Source organism: Centroberyx gerrardi, chromosome 18 (assembly GCF_048128805.1).
Source record: "Centroberyx gerrardi isolate f3 chromosome 18, fCenGer3.hap1.cur.20231027, whole genome shotgun sequence".
Taxonomy (NCBI): Eukaryota; Metazoa; Chordata; class Actinopteri; order Beryciformes; family Berycidae; genus Centroberyx; species Centroberyx gerrardi.
The window spans coordinates 9441014-9461789 of NC_136014.1; the positions used below are offsets into that span (position 1 = coordinate 9441014).

Here is a 20776-nt window from a genome sequence, read left to right on the forward strand (position 1 = left end):
GGAGGATGTGTGTCGGCACGGCAACAGTGGGTGATTTGTGGAGATAAGGTTGGTGGGTTGCCGGGGGGGGGGGGGGAAACACTAAGGCTCCTGAGTCAGTGAATCCCAATGAGCTCCAAAGATCATCAGGCATCGGGACATTATCACCAGTGACAGTGTTATTCCAGCCTATTGATCTGCCCTCACAATAAACTGAAGGCATTTGAATATGCCAATAAGTTGATCTCGGCGAAAGCGTGAATGATTTGCTTTAGTTCCCGCAGAAGCTCCGACCCCGAGGCCACAACACAACATCGCACACATTGACATTCTCTTCGTTCTCCTCAACAATCGGCTTCTCACATTGTTTTAACATTTATGTTTTATTTGCCATCTGCACCAGGGAATAAACTGTACTGTGCCTTTTGCGCTGATGTGTCTTTGTGCTCTGATGTGTCTTTGTGCTCTCTCCTTTACAGGTTTAGCCCGTACGAGTGGTACAACCCGCATCCATGCAACCCGGACTCGGACGTAGTGGAAAACAATTTTACGCTGCTCAATAGTTTCTGGTTTGGAGTTGGGGCTCTCATGCAGCAAGGTAGTTGCCTCAGCCTGTGGCTGCTGTTGCTCTGTGGAGCTGGAGCGCTCTGCATCCCACTGTCTCTGAGGGCTGGGCGGTTTTAGCCGAGCCAGCGGCAACAGAGAGAGACCTCTGGGGTCCACTGCTAGGAAGACAGAGGAAATGTGCATGTCATGACTTTTTAGTTTAATCGTTGTAAAAATAACTCAGCTCACAGTAACAAAAAGTACAACTATATTAAGCTTAATATAATAATACAGTGGCTGATGATAGAGAAAGGTCTGAACAGTCCACATACCACTTAAAAACGTAATAGCAAAATGAACTTCCCTTTGAAAGTATAACATGTATACAAATATGAGGCAAATTAGATTCAATTGTTTCTATCAAGCATAGCTCACATATACCGATAACATCATAAAATAACACTACTAGTGACATTTTCTAATGTCAACTATATATTCAAATATGCAGTTTATGACAGTAATTACAGTCCATTCATCTTACAGTGTCACACTACCCAGTGTCCTCTCCTCTTGCCCTCGGCCTATCAGCACCTAGAGATCAGTGGGGTGTGGAGTCAGGATGTGAGGTTACCTTGGGTACATGACTCTCTGGCCCAACCAGCCTGTCACTTCTCCAGACTGTTGTTGATGAATGATACTGAATGTGTCTGATTTGGTATGATTGATTTGTAGAGCTGGTAAGTTGAACAAGTGAAACGTGATCCTACAGTCAAGCCGACAAAATGTGCTTTGAACTATCTCCTGTGTGTAATAATGGAGTAAACTGTGACTGAGACAAGATGATTTCACTTGAACAATCATCTTGTTTTGAGAGTTTTTCTCAAATGACACGATCTTGAAATAAGTGGAGTAATCTTCCTCATTTCAAGTTATTAAGAAAGTTCTTGAAATAGGTTCAGCTACTTTCAAAAGAAGTGAAACTATCTCATCCATTCCGCAGTGTTTTTTTTTACTTGGTTCAATAAAAATCTTATTTTACAACTGAATTACCACTTGCTAGGATGAATATTTTTTGCAGTGTAATGTTCACTCCTTCCACCTCCCTCGCCCCAGGCTCAGAGCTCATGCCCAAGGCCCTGTCGACTCGGATAGTGGGAGGCATCTGGTGGTTCTTCACCCTCATCATCATTTCCTCCTATACGGCCAACCTGGCTGCCTTCCTCACTGTGGAGAGGATGGAGTCGCCCATAGACTCGGCCGACGACCTGGCCAAGCAAACCAAGATCCTCTATGGCGTGGTGGAGGATGGTTCCACCATGACCTTCTTCAAGGTAGCTCCTTGTAGCTGGTGGTACAGCTGGTGGTTTATAAAATTTCTTCCTGTTTCTTTGGTCCTTTTCATAGAGATAGTAATGTGTGTGGGTGTGCCTTTTTTGTTTCGCAAATCAATTTTATATCAACCAAATGGCCTGCAGAGTTAAAAATCAGATGCTGAAGCACTGTTACCATAACAGCAGCAGACTTGGAGTTTACCAGCATCTCTATAGTGCATATCTCAGTCTCAGTTCCTCTATTCTCCGGTTGCTTGCAGAAGACCAAGATCTCCACCTATGACAAGATGTGGGAGTTCATGAACAGCAGGAGGCACTCGGTGATGGTCAAGAACGTGGACGAGGGCATCCAGCGCGTCCTGACCTCCGACTACGCCTTCCTCATGGAGTCCACCACCATCGAGTTCGTCACCCAGCGCAACTGCAACCTCACGCAGATCGGGGGCCTCATGGACTCCAAGGCCTACGGAGTGGGAACGCCGATGGGTAAACGACCTCGAACCTCTGTGTTGCCGGCTGTGTTATGAAGCGTATGAACTGCTACAGGGGGAGGGGGAAGGATATTATGCGAGGGATACAGGCATGTAGTGCGGCTGATGGAGATGCTGCGAGAACGAAAGGGTTAACCTTTATTGATGGGGTCACGGTTGTAACGGTGGGACAGAATGAGCCGTAAAGGATCCAGCTTAATGACAAGAGAATGGCTGAAGAGGCTGAATTTATGGATAAGGTTAAAGTGCGCCCTAGGCTCAAGAAACAGGCACCATTTGAGCTCTGCAGTAGCAAGAAGGAAGACCCATTTCTTCTCCCTAATGATCTCCTTATGGGATTATTTTCAGTGTTAAGAGGCAGACCTTTTAAGACGCAGAAGCAGAACTTTTAATGCTATGTTTTAACTTCCTCCCATAAGACAATATAGTGAGTGCAAAACAGTGAAACAATAACAGAAAGCGAGTTGAAAGTCGATTTAGCGCAATTCCCTGTGACTTACAACTTACCTGACACTGTCTGAATTGCGCTTATGCGCTAAACCACACAAATCCAGGAGTATTAAACCAGCACCAATAATTGTTTACAACTACTTATTTAACCTAAGTGTTCTCAGGAGTTGGTATCGTGATGTTTGACATTTCAAAGCAATATTATCCTATGATGAGGCAGAAGAGCTAAAAACATCAACAGCACTGTTTAGTTTTGGGTTTTGTTTTTTTTTCATTTGGCATTTCAGCAAACAGTATCATACATTACACATTCCCTGCATGATGGTGACAATTTTGTGGCATATAAAGCAGTCTGGTGCCAGGGAAATGAATGTGCGGCTCACATCGCTGGCACTCCAGGGGAGCCTGGCTGAAAGCTGCTGATGGTTCCAATCCCGGTGTCACGGAGGTTAGCGCGGCCGTGACGAGGCCGCGGAGACCACTGCAACCCGCTGTAATGGCCGCATCTATCATCAGTGATATGAAGGCCATCAAAATATGGCGGATTAATTCTCGCCATCCACATCTGGACCTGCCTATTGCTGATGAGGACGGGGCAGTTATGGATCTGCGGGGATGCCGTGATTGCCACGGCTGTAACAAAGTTGAGGCGATGCTCTGAAATATAGCCCCGCTGCGGTTCCATAATGACCTTGAAATGGACACCGAGAGCCGGAACGTGGATCAGGTCTTCTTTTCCATTCCGACGGTGTCATAAACAGCTCCAAATATATGACCAAATATATCCCAAATAGCTTTAATTAGGCAGTAGGCGTTCAGTGATAAATGATAAAAAAAATGCCTGTTCTCAAAGTTCTTGTTGCTCACTAAATCATTTAAATCTATAATCCTGATGTTCATTGCTCAGTATTTCAGAAATTGAGCTGATTACATCCTCTAAAATGTTACTACTGTGAGAGGAAAAGGTCTTAAGATAGCTAATTACTTCATGAATTCATAATGAGTTCTATTTTCATGCCAGCAATCCTCTCGGAAGAATAGGTGTCTTTTTTTTCAGAGGGTGGCTTTTGTCATTTTGGATTCCCTCTCTTCCCGTGTCCTTGTCCCAAACACTATGGAAGCTAAGTGTGAACTTGGATCATTTAGTAAACCTTTAACCCATACCTTTTGGCCCGCTAAACAGTGTTTAGCCGCTCATTCCCCACAGGGCAGTTACAGCAATAAACCAGAGCGAGCCATATAATAAGTCCTAACCTTTTAGTGCCTGTCGGCTTTCACACAGCCTATTCCCAAAACGCATATGCGTCATCTGCACAGCTATCGACTTAAACAGTGATCACATTAATATTTGAAGCCAGACAGTGTGGGAGTGATGGATGTCCTCTGGTGTTGAACATCTGTCAGGTAGTTGTGTATGCACAGTGTGTCAAGCACAGCGCTTTTCCCTTCGCCCGGGCCCCTCTCTCCATATCCTCCTCTCTAAGGACCCATCCTATTAGCATTTATCCAAGGCCTGCTTTGTTAGGCCATCATTAATCATTTGAAATATGAGCGGAGCGAGGATCAGGGGACTCAGATACTTGATAGATCCCTCATCTTCAAATGAAGCGTGCGTATGCCCTGCACGCGCACGTGCACGTGCACATGCACATGCATATACACGACTATGTATGCAGAACAGTACATATTGTACATGCACATATGCACATACATATGTCCTTTAGGTCATTGTCTTTAGTTCAACACACTCACAAATGAACATGCACATACTCACATACTCACATACATGCATACACAGACACACACACACACATGCACCATACAGACAGGTACACTTTAAAAAAGAAAAACCCTAGGTCACACAGTTTATGAACAAAGAAACAAACACAGATGTGCTGTGCGAGAATCAGCGGCAGTCGCTGTAATTTTCAATTCTGGATTAATGTCTCCTTTGTCAATCTAAATATGTACAGACACGAAGATGAAAGGATGATGGATGGCAACAGATAAATGATAGATGAGAGAGAGACAGAGAGGAAAGCAAAGGAACTGACAGGGAAGACTTTATGAGAACAACAGGCTTAGTGATTCCCCCTGCTACCTAGAGCCATATTCAGTGCTTTTACCATTTCCACCCAGAGTCAAAGTGCAAAACACCACTGTGCTTATGAAATTATATGTATTGTATTATATTATATGTATTATAAATGAACATTCTAGGGACACATAATGTTCCCTATATATATATATATATATATATATATACATATATGTATGTATATTATCTGAGGGCTGTGGCTTTGGCCCTTGCACTCCTTACTAGTCCTCACATGTAATGTTGGCAAACTAAGAATTTAACCTCATCCTACTGTTGCATCTATTTTAATTTATCAGCTAAGTGCCTAAAATGTAAATGTAAAAGCACAGGCAAGCCGCACTACGCACATAATCACATAAATACACTAACAAGCTTTTAAAGCAGCCTTCTATAAATGAAACATGAACGCTCGCAGTAAGCATTAATCTTTCTCGGCTTGGTCGGGGGGCAGAGTGTGTGCGCGGCGGCCCGGCCTTGTGTTGTGTGTGTCACACTGTGGATGGGAGAGGAACGCGAACCCCGCTCAGGCACTCTGCGACGATTACTCCTCCTTTGATCATGACGGCACCCGCTGTGTCCTAATGCGCTGTCGCTAATTCTAGCGTCCTCCCACTGTCTGTGGATTTGGGGACTTTTGCTCATCATGGCATTAACATGAATAAACACACACTGATAGAACAACCCTATCACACGCAGATATGCGTACATAATCCCAAACACATGAACACACTACACACACATGTACACCCACACAATGTGCACCCCACTGGGCCTCCCTGTTTATATGCACATTATTTGTGGCATATGCAAGCACGCACACGCACTCTGCTAATTCGTCAGAATCAACAGCAGCACTGCTTCTACAGACACACAGCCAAGTCTTTGTTGCCAGCTCCCTGTGCATTGTAATTCACGCTGCAGAGAGGAGTGAGAATTTTGGAATCAGTCTCTGAATATAGGGATTAGTGGGATCTGGAAAAGGACTTACAAAAAAGTCCTTCTAAGCGGCTGACAATAACATGACAGGTTATGATCACATGCAAGCCCACAACTTGTTTCATACACCCACCAGCACCGGCTATATATATCCACCCAACAATGACTTGTGCCAGGCATAATCCGTTTATCCATATTTGGCTATTATCCATATCCACGGGTCTCGTGTCCTGTTTTGGTCCCCGCAGGCTCCCCATACAGGGACAAGATCACCATAGCCATTCTGCAGCTGCAGGAGGAGGGGAAGCTGCACATGATGAAGGAGAAGTGGTGGAGAGGCAACGGCTGTCCGGAGGAGGAGAGCAAGGAGGCCAGCGCTCTGGGGGTGCAGAACATCGGGGGGATCTTCATCGTGCTGGCTGCAGGACTGGTGCTGTCTGTGTTTGTGGCTGTCGGGGAGGTGCTTTACAAGTCCAAACAGAACGCCCAGCTGGAGAAGGTACAGCAGTTGGTTTGCTTTGTGATGCATGCTTTCATTCACTGGAGGATTGATGTTTCTATTTATCATTTTCAGCTTTTTTCTTTTATTTTGGAGCATCTCAATTGGGTTTCTTTGACTCCTCCAGCACATTTGACCTTCTATGTCTAATTTTCTTAAAACAAACTTCTAAACTAAACTAAAACTAAACTAAACTAAACACAAATATATCATTGTACAGCTCATACATAATGTAGTACATCTTTGCATATATATATATATATATATATATTTTTTTTTTGTATACCTGTATATTTGTTCTTTTTGCAGGTGCAGGAATTTAATTAGGTGATTTGTCTGAAAATGAAAACATTCACCATGCATACAACGCAGCATATTTGCAGCCTCTGTTTAGTTATGTTTCTTCCTCGCCAGGAGTGAATATATTTCATATTGTTCTTCCAGGGTTCTATTTTTAAACTGATTGCAATATGATTCATCACACAGCATGGAGTATGCATGCATTCTAGTGTACTTATTCCTGCAATTATGTTTCCAGATAATTGCAAAAGTCCTTTTGATAATGCGTTTTAATTATTTACATCTACACAATTAGCACAGCGTAGTGCCGTGTTACTTTGTTGTAACAGTAATTAATTTCTGGCTTTTTTCACCGGCTGCAGACGTCGCCCAGCACATCTTAGCTATCATTAATCAAGAACCGCTAGACTGGGTCACAACATTCGAATAATTTGCAAATGAGAAAAATGCCACGTCCTCTAGACTGCCAAGGTGTTTGTAATTTACATCCTGACAACAAGCCTCTCCCTCTCCATTTTCTCTTCCTCCCAGCCTCCTCCACCCTATCATCTCCATCTTTTCACTCCCCCCCCCCTCCTTTCCCCGCCACCCTCATCCATATCCTTTCTTTCACCCTTCCTGCCTCTCTCTTCTTTCATTTTGCAAATTGTAATTATTCTTTTTTTTCCCCGCATATACAAAACATCTCATTCACGTCAGAGAAATGTGTGTAAAAGGGGAGAAAAAAACACAAGTACCTTGTACATAAGCCACCTACACATATTTGTCTATGTGTAACACACCTACACACTTACACAAACATGTAGGAAAATAATAGCTTAATGCTCTGCCCCTCTCTGCACCTCCCTCCTCTTTCCATATCTTTTACCCTCCCACCTTCTTTAAGAATTTGAATCTGAATTACCATAATCAGCAAGTACATGTATAGGAATTTGTCTTGGTGACATTGCTGCAGAAACATAGTGACAGTTTACAGGATTTCACAGTATATACATTGTGCAAAAACAACACAACCTCATATACAGTGCAAGACATACTATGGAAATTAGACTACACATATCACTCTACTTGGGTTTGACCGATATGAGTTTTTGAAGGCCGATACGATACTGATAAATTTCTACTGAAGCTGATAGCCGATGTTTTGTGCCAGTATTCAATATCTTCTATATCCATACATTTTTTCCCCATTTGCATGCCAAAAAAATACAAGCATTCAGTGTTCCTCCCAGTATTTTATCCTTGGCAGCATGGAAAAGCCTCTGAAACAGCATTCAGACCACGAAGGGACACTAAAACTCTCAATTGAAACCCAGACTAATAAAATTATTTTAGTGTTAGCACTTCCTTAAGGCAATGTGACCCACCACACCTATTCAATAGTGGAGGAAACTGGGATAAATTAAGCCTTTAAATGAAGGGTTTGTTTTCAAAAAAATTCTTGAACAATTAAATGAATGAATAAAATCTGTCATTGCAGGTTTTCTAGACTGTTTTTATGCAGCTGTGGTCAGGGAGGAGCCTCCATTATATCCATCCGATATTGAATAAAAGGCGAATATCGGCTATATTCAGCACTACAGTTGTGCAGGTTTGAGCAGCGTGGCATACAGCAGTGGTTCTCAACGTGGGGTCCGGGGACCACCAGGGGTCCTTGAGGGGGTTCCAGGGGATCTCCAGCAAATTAAGTGTTAAACTTCACCATTCATTACTTCATTTACAAGAAGTTAACACAATTAGAGAATGCAGAAGAATGATTATTTTGATCATAGTTTCACTGTTATCTCTCTACCTACAATACAGATAGTCATGGAATTCTGGACAAAATCATATCTAACAATAAAAATATTCTCCGATTTGGGTCCGAGAGGCAAAATCTCATCAAATGTGGGTCCGTGGCCCTGATGTGGACTAAATTAGGGGTCCTTGATATGAAAAAGGTTGAGAATCACTGGCGTACAGCGTGGTCACAGCTAACGGCTCTGCCTCTCTCCCCCTGTCCTCTGCAGCGGTCGTTCTGCAGCGCCATGGTGGACGAGCTGCGGGTGTCTCTGAAGTGCCAGCGCCGGCTCAAGCAGAAGCCTCAGCCGCCCGTCATCGTTAAGACGGAGGAGGTCATTAACATGCACACGTTCAACGACAGGAGACTCCCGGGAAAGGAGACCATGGCCTGAGCGCTGAACGCACCCTGAAACAACGCCCCCTCTCAGCAACACCGGGGAGAGGGGAGAGGGGGGTCAAACTCACGCTGACTTAACCACGGACATAGGTTAGCGGTCAAAACAGTATTCCTTTTGCCCCCACTTGCTTTCGTAGACAGATGTTTCCTGTGGAAATATAGATACCTTGGCAGTGTCACCTCACTGTGACGTTCACTTTTTGAAAGGAGTTTCATGGTGACGGGAGGGATCTGAAAAAAGGACTCGTGGGTTGGGTCGGTCTGTGTGTGAACTCAAAGGGGACGCGAGCGGGTTTGGGACGAAACATAGGTCTATTCCTCACTGGCAGTGGATTTACACACATATACCACACACACACACACACACACACATATACACACACACACTCATCTTACACACTTGACAATTGCGCAGAACGGAAAACTATTGTGACAGTAACACCTCGAGATAAGTTTGATGTAGTCTCTTCTGTTGATGTCAATACACTTTTGTCTTATCTCCATGTGTGTGACCCCATTGGTACCTCCCTTCAATTTCTTTCCAATGATTTGAGCAACACTAATCTCACAACAGGAAAGGGAGTGTTAGTCAGTGCCAAATGGTTTACTATGATCCGATGTATAAAAGAGCTATTTAGTTTGAAATCATCAATGCTGACCTTGTACTCATTGTTTTCTTCTGTAATGCCTTTATCGTGCCAAAGTTCTGCCATTGTAAGGAACTTTCTGCCATGCCTATTACGTTCAATGCCTCTACAAGCAATGTATACTGTCGAAATTCTCATTCATGTCCGTCCTTACACACGGTCTGCAGTTTTCAGTCTGTATCAGTTGTTGTTTAAATGCAGGATTTCTACAAAAAATTGTTTGTTTTTTGTACAAGAACAAGTTTTGTAGTACTTTGTATCATGGTAGCCCCTCCTGTGGACATAATATGTAGCAGATACCAACTCAGCCCTCAAACTCTGACAACTGGTGGCTATGGGGCTTCAAATTCTGCTGTGTAGGGTTCATCTCTCTCATCTTTCAGAGCTTCAGTCTCTCGTCTGTCGGCTCTGTTCCATGCTGTGAGATGACAAGCATACTTGGTAGGTTACCTTAGGTTACTTTATCACTGCCCCTGTCTTCCTTCTCTATCTAGTTTAGTCATTCAAGATGTCATTTCCAGGGATTTAAGAGACAGAAACCACGCACACACACACACACACACACACACACACAAGGGCCAACGCTACTGATAACATCTCTGCTACATGAGTGGATAAAGTTAATGAGTTATTTCACACACACACAAATACACTTTATGAAAAGTGACAGGGAAGACACAGTCCTGAAACTATTTGGTGTTCTACCAGTATTGCTTGTCATTTTCCACCCAGCTAGACCTAGTGGTACAAGTGTAAATGATTGAATAACTGGAAACATTTATCGGAAAAGATTCCAAAAGGCTGTCTTGTTGAAAACAAATATGAGCTCATGGAATTTGTTTGACATTGATGCAAGGTTTTACAAATAATGTCATTAAAGAAGAAGTCATGATTGTTTATTTGCCTGATATTATTGACAAAACATTTTCATATTATTCCGCTATCGTATGAAACTCCAGGCCATAAAATGGGAGATATATTGGTAACTCATTTTGGAGTGCATCAACTGCGCCATCAAGCATCATTATGAGTGTTATGCCTTGCAATTTTTTCAAATGTCAGCCTCCTCGAATTGATTAGATATCCAAAGACAGATTTGTATCATCTCAAGAAATGACTACATTAGGTAATTGCTAAATTGCTAATCGAATTGAGATTGTTATTATGTTGGGCAGCTATCTTTCTGAATGGCTGGCCGGCTGTTTGTCCATCCGTCCGTCCGTCTGTCTGCACACCTGGCTTTGCACCACTGTTTGGGCGCCAACTGGAAGAAATCTCTTTAATGTGGCCGCAGAGTTTCCAGCGGTTGTTATTTCCCTCTGAAATCACAGAAATCCAGATGACTGTAAATATATAATTCACAGTGATTCACGGTAGCCTGCACAACCTGACAAAAGGGCCCGTGAATGTTCGACGCCTTCTGACTCGCTCGCTCTCTCATTGTTCATTGTTATTTGCCTCCCACAGGCAGCGGTCAGACGGCCCTGCGTTTTCTGACAAGGTTTTCTGGGAGTAATGATGAAAACCATTTCTGCAGCCCGAGCTCAGCCTGCCACAACACAAATGGCCACCCTGTCTGCCCTCCAGATTGACAGGGAAGGTCAGAGCATGCGTCAGTACATTCAACAGGGACCGTTTAGTCTGTCACACTTATTTCCATCATATTAAGACCTCTTCTTCCTCCTCCTAAGTGGTCATTGGAAAGGTATCCTTGGATAACATCTTGTTCATTAGGCAATTAATGGGTGAAATTGTGTTGTGGACAGAAAATTGCTTTCTGAATGTGACTTTGGTGTGTCATAGAGACATTATAGGCTAATAGCACTTGCCAAGGAAGGTTTTGTCAAGAGCAAAACGTATTCCTCTGCTCCTTTCCCAATGATTTTAATAATTCAAGATCCCAGACCAAGAACCAGCATACATGCACTTGTATAGTCAGTACAAATACTTTGGAACTTGAATGTTGAAACACCTGAAAGTACACAACCAAGATTGCAGTTATTTCACTATGAGTATACACAGCATTGCAGTTCACATAAAGATAATAATGTTTGAAAATATCACTCATCTGAAAACTTACAATTGGCTAGATGGGTCTTTGTCTTGGGGTTTAAATTGGGAAAATAACCCTGAACGTTCCTCTCAACAACAAGGGAGGCCTTGTGGATCTCAGAGTGCAGAAGAGTTCACTCAAGTAAAACTGACAGAGTTCTCATCTGGAAATGTACTCATGTGAAAGTAAAAGGAGCAGATCGTTAAAAAAGTGCCCGCTACAAAAGTACTCGAAACAAAAATCATTAGGCAATAACAATCGTTTTGTGCATGTACCTTCTCCCTCCAATATAAACCAATTACCCATTTCTGGCGTGGTTCGTGTAAATCATTTAATGGCTTGTCATCACGAGGCCCAGATCCCTTTGTAATCATATCAACAAAGCTAGTAGCAATTTGTGGTACAGTATTCAGCCCTGGGGTAGACCAATCCCCCTCTGCGGCTTCGCGTCTCCCAGACATTTCAGAGCTTCCACAGGTCTAGAAATGAGCTTTGACTCCTTTCTGTGGAGTTCAGCATGTATAATATGAAATCCTGGGGAAATGCAATAAAAAGGGAATTGCAGTAGCTGGCTGAGCCGGGCGGGCGTCGTTGGTTGAAATGTGATGATTTGGTACGCATTAGGAGCTTTCCCAGCAGTGGCATGTGTCTGCACAGAGATAGCATGGGGAGCGTATTGGAAGAGCCATTGGCCCCACACAAAGGAATCAAATGGACTTACTGGAACTAGGTGTATGCATGTGTCTGTGTGTGTGTGTGTGTGTGTGTGTGTGTGTGTGTGTGTGTGCTTGCATATGTCCATTCTGTTTGCGTGTGTGTGTGTGTGTGCAAATGTACAGCCCTCACCATTTGCCACCTGTACGTGGGTTTGCACAGCTACACGTATGCTCAGGGGAAGAACCCGGCTTTCGATCGCAAATGAATTCCAATTTGAAGAAGTGATCTTTGTGTCATGCAGCAATTCATTTGGACGTGGCTTTCTACCGGAGTGTTTTTCCCAGTGGCAGATGTGTTGTGGTGGGTGGCAGCTGCAGAATGGAAGAGCACAGCCCGCTAAGTGATTCATACCCCACGAGTCTTTCATTGACAATGTTTTCATTTCTATTTGTTTTATGCGTAACTGGGATGGCGGGCGAGACGCTTTGACAGCTCTGTCTGCAGGATGACAGAGCTAGTTAGGTTCGTCTCTTAGAGTATAGGGCGAGACAAACTAATGGGGAGTTTGGAGGCGATTTGATTTTCTCTTTGGCTTGCTCACTTGTTTTAAGGAAAATAAGACTGTAAGACTGAATGTGAGACCAAATGACTAGTTAAGATTCAGTGCTGGTCAGCCTGATGACATCAGACTGACAAATCAGCCCACTCCTTTCTGTCATGACTGATGAAATCTGTCATGGCATCTTTTATGCACACCGGGAATAATTGAATGTTGCGTGTTGAACCAGACACATCACCTCACAAGGGAAACGTTGTTTTGTTCACAGTTGTCAAATGGCACTCTTGTTCCTCACCAAAATCCCCCTTTAAGCTCCCCCCCCCTCTCTCTCTCTCTCTCCTCCTCCTCCTCAGTCATTCATACTGTTGATTCCAGCTCTGGAGGAATACATCAGGCATAACTCCCTTTCTTTCATCCTGCCAGCAGCTTTAAAGTAATTTTCCTCCTCTCATAGGCAGCCAAATGGAGACGGGAAGATGTCGATTCTCTCATCTCTTTGTCTGTCCCCTTTGATCTCTTTCAACATGATTTCTGAATGCACAGAATGCAAATGGGACATCTCCTGTTTTTTTCTACCTCTGGAGCATGGCTGATCATACAAAATTGACCACAAATGACTCCTAATGGCTGCTGTGTTTCACTCAAAAAGAATACACATACCCCAAAAACACACTCCTGGCTGTCATTACTCATAGTGCATTTTAATGAAGAATAAATTATTCAGGGTGCACTTGTAGATATAATAGCCCAGTGTGCTGATGCCATGGACATGATGTGTCATTATGGATGCATGGCCATCTGCGTGCGTGAGTGTGTGTGTGTGTATGTGCATGTAAGAGAGAGACAGGAGAAAGATTTGTGAGAAAGGACAAAGGTTTCAAAGGGCATATGGAGCCTGCGTGCCCGGTGTCTGTTGTTGTCTGTCGCGTTAACAGACAGCAGTTGTGATTTATCTTGTATTCCCTGTGCAGGGGCCCCCTCTATCTCACTGGAAAGGTTAAAGCATACAGCCTGGAGGCGGGACTACAAAGGTCAACACGCTGTTTAGGAATGAGGAATAGGACGATGGAGGGGAAGACAGCGGAGAGGAGACGGAGTAATCTGCTCCGCTCATCTCCTCCTCCTCCTCCCCCTCCCCAAATCCACTCCTCTCCTCTCCTCTGCGCTCCTCTCCTCTGACACCCCGATAACGCGCACTGTACTGGCGCAGCAAAGGCCCAGCAGTATTTATCCTTTAGTTCTCTCCTATCTCCTCCTCCCCGTCTTCCCTCTTATCGCCCGCTCCCCACACCTCCAATATCCTGCGCCGTAAAAATAGCTGACCTTGACAAAACTATCTCCAGAGATGGTATATGAATAAGGGTGGCCGTATAGGAAAATGATGTGTGGAGTAACAAAGGGAGACGGTAAACAAAGACCGTCCATTTAATGTGCCCCCTCAAGCCTCATGTGCTTAGAGAGAGAGAGTGAGACAGCTGGTTATAAAAAGCGAAGGCGCTGCAGCCCATTAAAGAGGAGCAGAGCGGCATGAACACGGGCGCGGGGAATAGAGAGGGCTATGAAGAAACACCAGCGTCTTTGGTGAGTCAGATGTGTCGGGGTGATTAATCTGCTTTGGCTGTGTCCTTCAGAGGCCTGAGGGGGGGAAATGGGATACAGCGGCACGAGGTTGCCCCCTAGTGGAGGGAAAGGAGAACTGAGAGGAGCGGAGCGGAGTCCAACCAGGAGGCAGGAGGAAGAGGTTTGTCAAGTGTTTCCTTCAGCTCCTACTCAGTCTATCATCACTTATTTTGAGTTTCAATGACATATATATCATACTGCACGTGTTGTCATTGATATATCTTACTGTGTCTGTTGTCAGACAACTGCACAATCATAAAAAAGTGACTTTAGCCAAGGTCACAAAATGCTAAGTGGCCAGGAATTATGTGGCATAGTTGAGAAAACAAAATGATAGCTAACAAGCTAACGCTAGCACCTGGTAACATCCTGTGAGGATTTGTCTCCATTGTGCAGCCAATGTTAAAAACACTGAAGTGTTGCTAGGCCTTTCTACATTACAAATACAAGATACATACAACATACACAAAAGTCTCCAAATTAAAATAATATATGTATATGTAAAGTGTATGTTTACATCACAGCATGCGACCGACTTTCGATAGCCGTGGTTAGCCAGTTAGCATTTTAGTGGTTTAAGAGAAAAGTGGATTTTAATGGTCATTTGTTTCTCAAAAATAACAAAATATGTGACAGAGGACAACAAAGATGACGTATTTATTGTCAGAATACAGAAAAAGTTGTAAAAGCTTCAGTAGGGAGACAGAAAATGTAAATTGTAACATAAGGAGAGAAGAGACTCTTTGTGTGTCTTCCTTCCCCTTCTTTGTTGCTATCTCCCTCATAGCTCTGAAAAAGTGTGCATGTGTGTGTGTGTGTGTGTGTAGATGGGGGAGATGGGGGTCCACTTCAAGCCACTTCACTATCTGAATTATGAGGAAAACAATATCCAAGCAAGCATCAAAGCACTCCCACATCTACTAGGAAATCATAGGCTATACATACTTTAATGCCAATATAATAAGTTTATTTTCCAATCAAGTAAAACATTTAAGACATATTTAAAAATCCAATCCAAGATTCACAGAAATAAAAAAGGCAGTACACTTATATTGGGGCTAAAATAATGAGTGATATGCACATAAAAGAACATTTTTTTATTTCCATTCAAAAGCAATCAGTGCTTGGCTCTCAGCGCACGCCAGAGAGAGAGACGACAGAACGCTCCCTCCAGTCACGATGTAGAGAATAAAAACAAAGCATACACGAACATGAGAAATGTGAGGTTACTAGTCAATACAAGGAGGTATCTGCACTTTAATGCCTTGGTTGGATTTAGGTCCTCAGAGGTCCAACGTTCCAGTATGATTTCATGTACATAAACACAACGTGAATCATGATAAGAGTTGAGTTTTTAAAAAAAAAAAATAGACATCATAAATGTTCCCCCCAAAAATACATTGTTTCTCCAGTCAAGGCAAAGCACAGAGCAGCCAACAAGGCAGCAATTGAGGTAATGTGAAGTTCAGTCCGTCTGCAGTCATCTCCTGTTCGACCACATGAGGGAGCAGTGAAGAGGGACTGGTGAGGTTCCCTGTCTGGGATCATGGCATAGTACATCCTGTCTGTCTCCAAAGGCTTTTCATACGTTTTTTAATGATAATTCGCTTTTTTTGTCATGTATTTATATAATATTCATATGATTCTTGGGCCTTAGAGAAGTCTTTGGACCATGTGACTGGTGTGCATGGTTTCATTTTAGCCAGTTTATCGCCACTCAAGCAAAACTTTAGACACTGCTAATGCTACATGAAGGGGACATATAGGGGTATTCACAATTTGTTGCATAATATTTGGCCAAATTAACTTAAATCAACGCCAACACTTTTTATGATCAATGTGTACAGTTTTAAAACAACTTAAACAATTTGTAGTTAATATTAATCCAATTCATTTAGCATTAAGAGTAGCTCAATTTTGCAATATGGCTGTATAGCAAATTTCCACAGAACTAAACCATGCATTCCAGTTTCAAGTAGCTCTTAGACTAAGCTGAGGCAAAAGAACCATGTGACCATATATATATAAACCAGGAATTATCCTTTCAACTCCCACAACCCAACACCTACACTTATCTTGTGAACTTAAAGAAATGGATTTAAGCAGAAGCCATACAGTATAAAAAAAAATCCAGAGAGTTCTTATGATGTATCTCAGCCTCACAGCAGATATCATCATCTTAGTTATCATGGTGTCAACCGAGTGATACAATCTTCTCTACAATGCCTTGAGGCCAATAGACCATTCGTACATTTTATGGTGCATATTTCCAACGACCAGGTGAAACCATCTGAGTCTGACATGTTATCTCATTGTTACCATCGCTAAGGGGCGGAAATACACCAACGCTGACTCTCCAACTGGGATAAGTTTCAAATGAAGAAGCCACAGCGCAGCATTTTGGATTGGGGTTGAACAGATAAGACACCACTCTCTAGATTTTTTTGGTTTTGTACTCTGTGGCAGCAGCCTGCGTGTGAGAATACCACCTTCCCTTTTCCAGGCCTGAAACTCAGAACTGAGCAGCGAGCCTTCTGCTGAGACATCTGGTGCATTCAGGATCACAAATGGCCTCGAGTAATATTTAAACTTAAATCTTAGGTGAAATCTTTGACGATTGTGTTGATTAGACTCTTGTGTATCAAAAATTCAATTCAAAACTTAATGATAAAATCTTCACACCACTCTAAAATCATACCATTCTACCAATTGCACTATTTGTGATCCTACATGCAGCCATGACGAATCTCTAAAATCAACATTTGATTATTATTACCTTTAAGGAGATCATTTTCTTGTACAATCACTGACGCTGTATGAGAGGTGTTCTTGGCTGAGTCAAATACTGAACGGGACGATAAACAAGAGATCAATCAGTAGTTACATTGATTGGAAGAAAATATAAAGCTACTAACAACAATAATATCACTATCTTTTACTGTGGTCATGTATTTTGTTCATAACTGGCATAAACAGGTACTTAGTTCCATACGTAGGCCCACTGCAATACATAGTGACTCTCTCAGCTGAGTGTTAACTGTAATACTGCAGTCATATCCAAAATCAATCTTTAATCTCATGAGTTAGTTTCCGTTTAAAAAAAGTACTGATAATAATATTCATCTTCATAAACATTTTTTAGAATGACCTCTATGCAATGTCACTATTAGTACAAAATCTACTCATTTCATGTTAAGTGTTAATAATGCCACTCAAAACTACAAATGTAGTTCACAACAACAAGGGGCATCGTCTCCAGACCCTACAACTTCTGATTATCTGAGGTTGTCAAAATGGCTGACAAAGGCCATTACCATGGAGCCCGAAGAGAGGAAAATATCTATTTGGTAATAGGGTCAGACAAACAAAACATATAGATAGGCACTCCTTGTGCGTATGTGTAGTACAATCCTATTCTTGTCCACCTCATGCCCGTCATATCAAGTGGTTACAAAAAATGGTTATGATAAAATACTTACAAACTAAAAACAACAGTCCATGTCTTTTCAAAATGTGTTCATACGGAAATGTAAAATATTTCATATTCAACATGTCTATAGCTAGCCCAACAAACTGAGGTAAATTCACTGGCTGTCTGCAGCTGAGTGATGAGTGTGTACTGACACACAGGCTGGCAGACACTCTTCACCCTGGATGTGTGAGACAAACACGCCCATTCTCAAAACTTGGGTAAAAGCCTTTAAAAAGGGCTTTGATTGTAAGATATATTTGGAGTCACAAGTGATGAGCCATTTCAAGGGCTGTGATTGGTTGAGAATGCCATGTGACTCTAGTGCGACCAGTGGCAAGTAACAAACTGCATGGAGGAGGTACGGGGGTCTGGGAGGAGGTAAGGGGTTCGTGGAGGAACAGCGCATATGAGGTAGGCTTTTGCTGTAAACAAAAAGGAAGAGTTTTGCAGTAAAGGAAAAAAAAAAAAAAAAAAAGTAACTCATCAAATCTGGGAAGTAAGACCAGGGAGTCTGTGGCAACACTAGGGAACTTCACACACAACACCTCAGTACAATAGAGACCTACAGTTAATCATACAAGCTCATCAAAAAATATACAAAACAAAAAGAAATGCACAACTATGTATAACTCAAGAGGTAGTTGCTAATATCAGTACATGAATCGGTTACATACGTTCCTTTCAACATTGCTGAGCAGAGTTTGTTGAGTCAGTCGGTGGATGATTCCCAAAAGAATAAAATACACTTTTTTGGTTAATTCCCTGAGAACAGTTCATCATCCTGAGAGGAATTGTGGGTAAAAATGTAAAAATACATCATACAAAAAGATGTTATTTCCATAGAGATTTGAGCATGGGCTGTGCTCCTTGTGTGGTTTGGTCATTCACTTTTTTTTTTTTTTTTGTACTCTCTGTCATGGTGCATTGTTGAGATTTGATTTTAACGCACGCACACATTCAAAAAGCTGTACATAAAAAAACAACCGCAGTGTTGCACTTTCCGCAATAAGTCCCTCTTATTCCGGAAGAGCAGGTACAGCAAGCACTTCAGCAAATCTTTACTTTAAATGCCTTCAAAAAATAAAGCCAAACTCTTTGGTATAGAAATATACCACAAAAAGTTGGTTGTCTACTTATAGAGCTTCAAAAACACACAAGCTAGTTTGATATCGTCATACAAAGTCATTTGATTTGTCAGAACATTAAGATACAACTCCAAAGTGACCCGACTTGAACTTTGTGAGGAGTCAACTTCAGATAAGCTCTTTTCACATTCAATATGGTCAGAGAAGAGTCGTTAGGTCACAAAATAAGCGCCACTAAAGCCATGCTTGGGATTCAAGTTATACCAAAAGCAGCACTTTCTCTCTCTCTCTCTCTCTCTCTCTCACTCTCTCTCTCAGTGAATCAGTTTGAAGCACGAGCAGCAGTGACGGTGGCGTCCCGAAGAGGGCGGCGCGTTAACTTGCTGGTGCTCACGAACAAATGGTAGGCACAGATGGAAGAGCGGTAAGATCTTACGAACACGGCCGGGACGTCCCGCCGGAGAGGGCGAGTGGGTTGCTCATTCTGCGACATTCATCTCCGACTGGGAAGAACGGGAGAGACGCTGGGCAGAGCGGCTGTACCGATACCGCGATATCAGACGGTCTGATGCCGCACCTTTAATGAAACAAGTCGGGTTGTTTTGTGCTGTGTCAGCGCCGGCTGACCGTTACAACTGACGAAAGAGAGAGGATGGGGAGTAAAATGAGGAGTGAACAAAGCGAGAGTGGGAATGTCACGGGTGTCACAGTCGAATGGAGAGAGAGGTATAATGGGCGCTTCATCTTAACACCTGTTTCTGAGCGACAATAAAGTATCCCATGCAATATACAGGGCTATCCACCTATGTCAGAACTAACTCCTTATATATGCGTTACTTAAAGTTAATATAATTTCAATTATATCTTGTAGCTTTACACATATATTAATGACTTATAGTGTGACTTATAAAGTGTAATGTTATTTTTTTAACTAATCAAAATGGAAGCCTATATGCTAATAGTCCATACTGAAATACTGGTCAGTTTATTATCTTGGATCTAAACTATGATCTAGCTGGATAACATGATTTCTTACCTAAGGCATATCTATCTATGATTATAGGAAACAGAAAGGTTAATAGTGTCGACCCCCAGAGAAGAGGCGCTCTAGTTGTTGTCGTCTGCCACTGTTGTTTGTCTTTCTTTCAGCATGCGCAGCACACACACACACACATTCTCTCTCTCTCTCTCGCACAAACACACATGCTCACTCTTTGAAACGTTTAGCAACAATCAGTTGGTCCAGTCTACGTTGTGTAAGAGAGAGGGATGCAGTGGGCGTGAGTATTTTTGAGGCCGTCAAGATTATACAGAATCTATTTAGCAGCTCACCTTCTTTAACCCTTTCCCTCTGGAATCCATAGAAATTTTCCCTGCTAAAAAAAATCAATAGGCCAAGCTAACAATCCTTTGGTTCTGAATTGTTGTCGCTTAGAGGGTCTGGGGCTTTTTGAAGTCTTCTTCTAATCCTTCTTACAATGAGCTGAATGTGCTGAAAAAGATGCATCGTGATTTTCGGAATGATTAGGCCTACGGAATATAAATTTGTGGCCTTAAATCCGGCCGGCCCTATAACTACAGACAACAACTGCGAGGAAAAAGCATTCAAAATGGCCGACACTTAGGTCCAGGGGGAAAAAAAACAATCATGAAACCGAGATTCATACCACGTTGTTTCACTCTTGAGCTGCACTGATTGAAACAAGAAACACACAGTCATTCCCTGCAGTCACTTTTCCAGCGGTGGTTGCCATAGCTGCACCAGATGACTGCAAGTCAGTCGGTCACACACATTCACGCACGTCCGTACCCCGTTGATCGTTGCCATAGCTGCGCTGGTCAAAGGAATAAAAAAAAAAGAAAACAGAAAAAAA

General features: G+C 42.6%; 1 protein-coding gene across 2 annotated transcripts in view; it reads left to right on the forward strand.

Moving 5' to 3' along the window:
- LOC139928251 (glutamate receptor ionotropic, kainate 2-like) overlaps positions 1-8804 on the forward strand; it is a 55502-nt gene extending 46698 nt beyond the window's left edge. For both annotated transcript variants that reach the window (XM_071920730.2, XM_071920722.2), the window contains exons 12-16: positions 459-577; positions 1639-1856; positions 2117-2342; positions 6080-6330; positions 8640-8804. In XM_071920730.2, coding sequence (XP_071776831.1) covers positions 459-577; positions 1639-1856; positions 2117-2342; positions 6080-6330; positions 8640-8804 — 979 coding nt within the window. The remainder of the gene's footprint in view (positions 1-458; positions 578-1638; positions 1857-2116; positions 2343-6079; positions 6331-8639) is intronic.
- The last annotated feature ends 11972 nt before the right edge of the window (positions 8805-20776 follow it).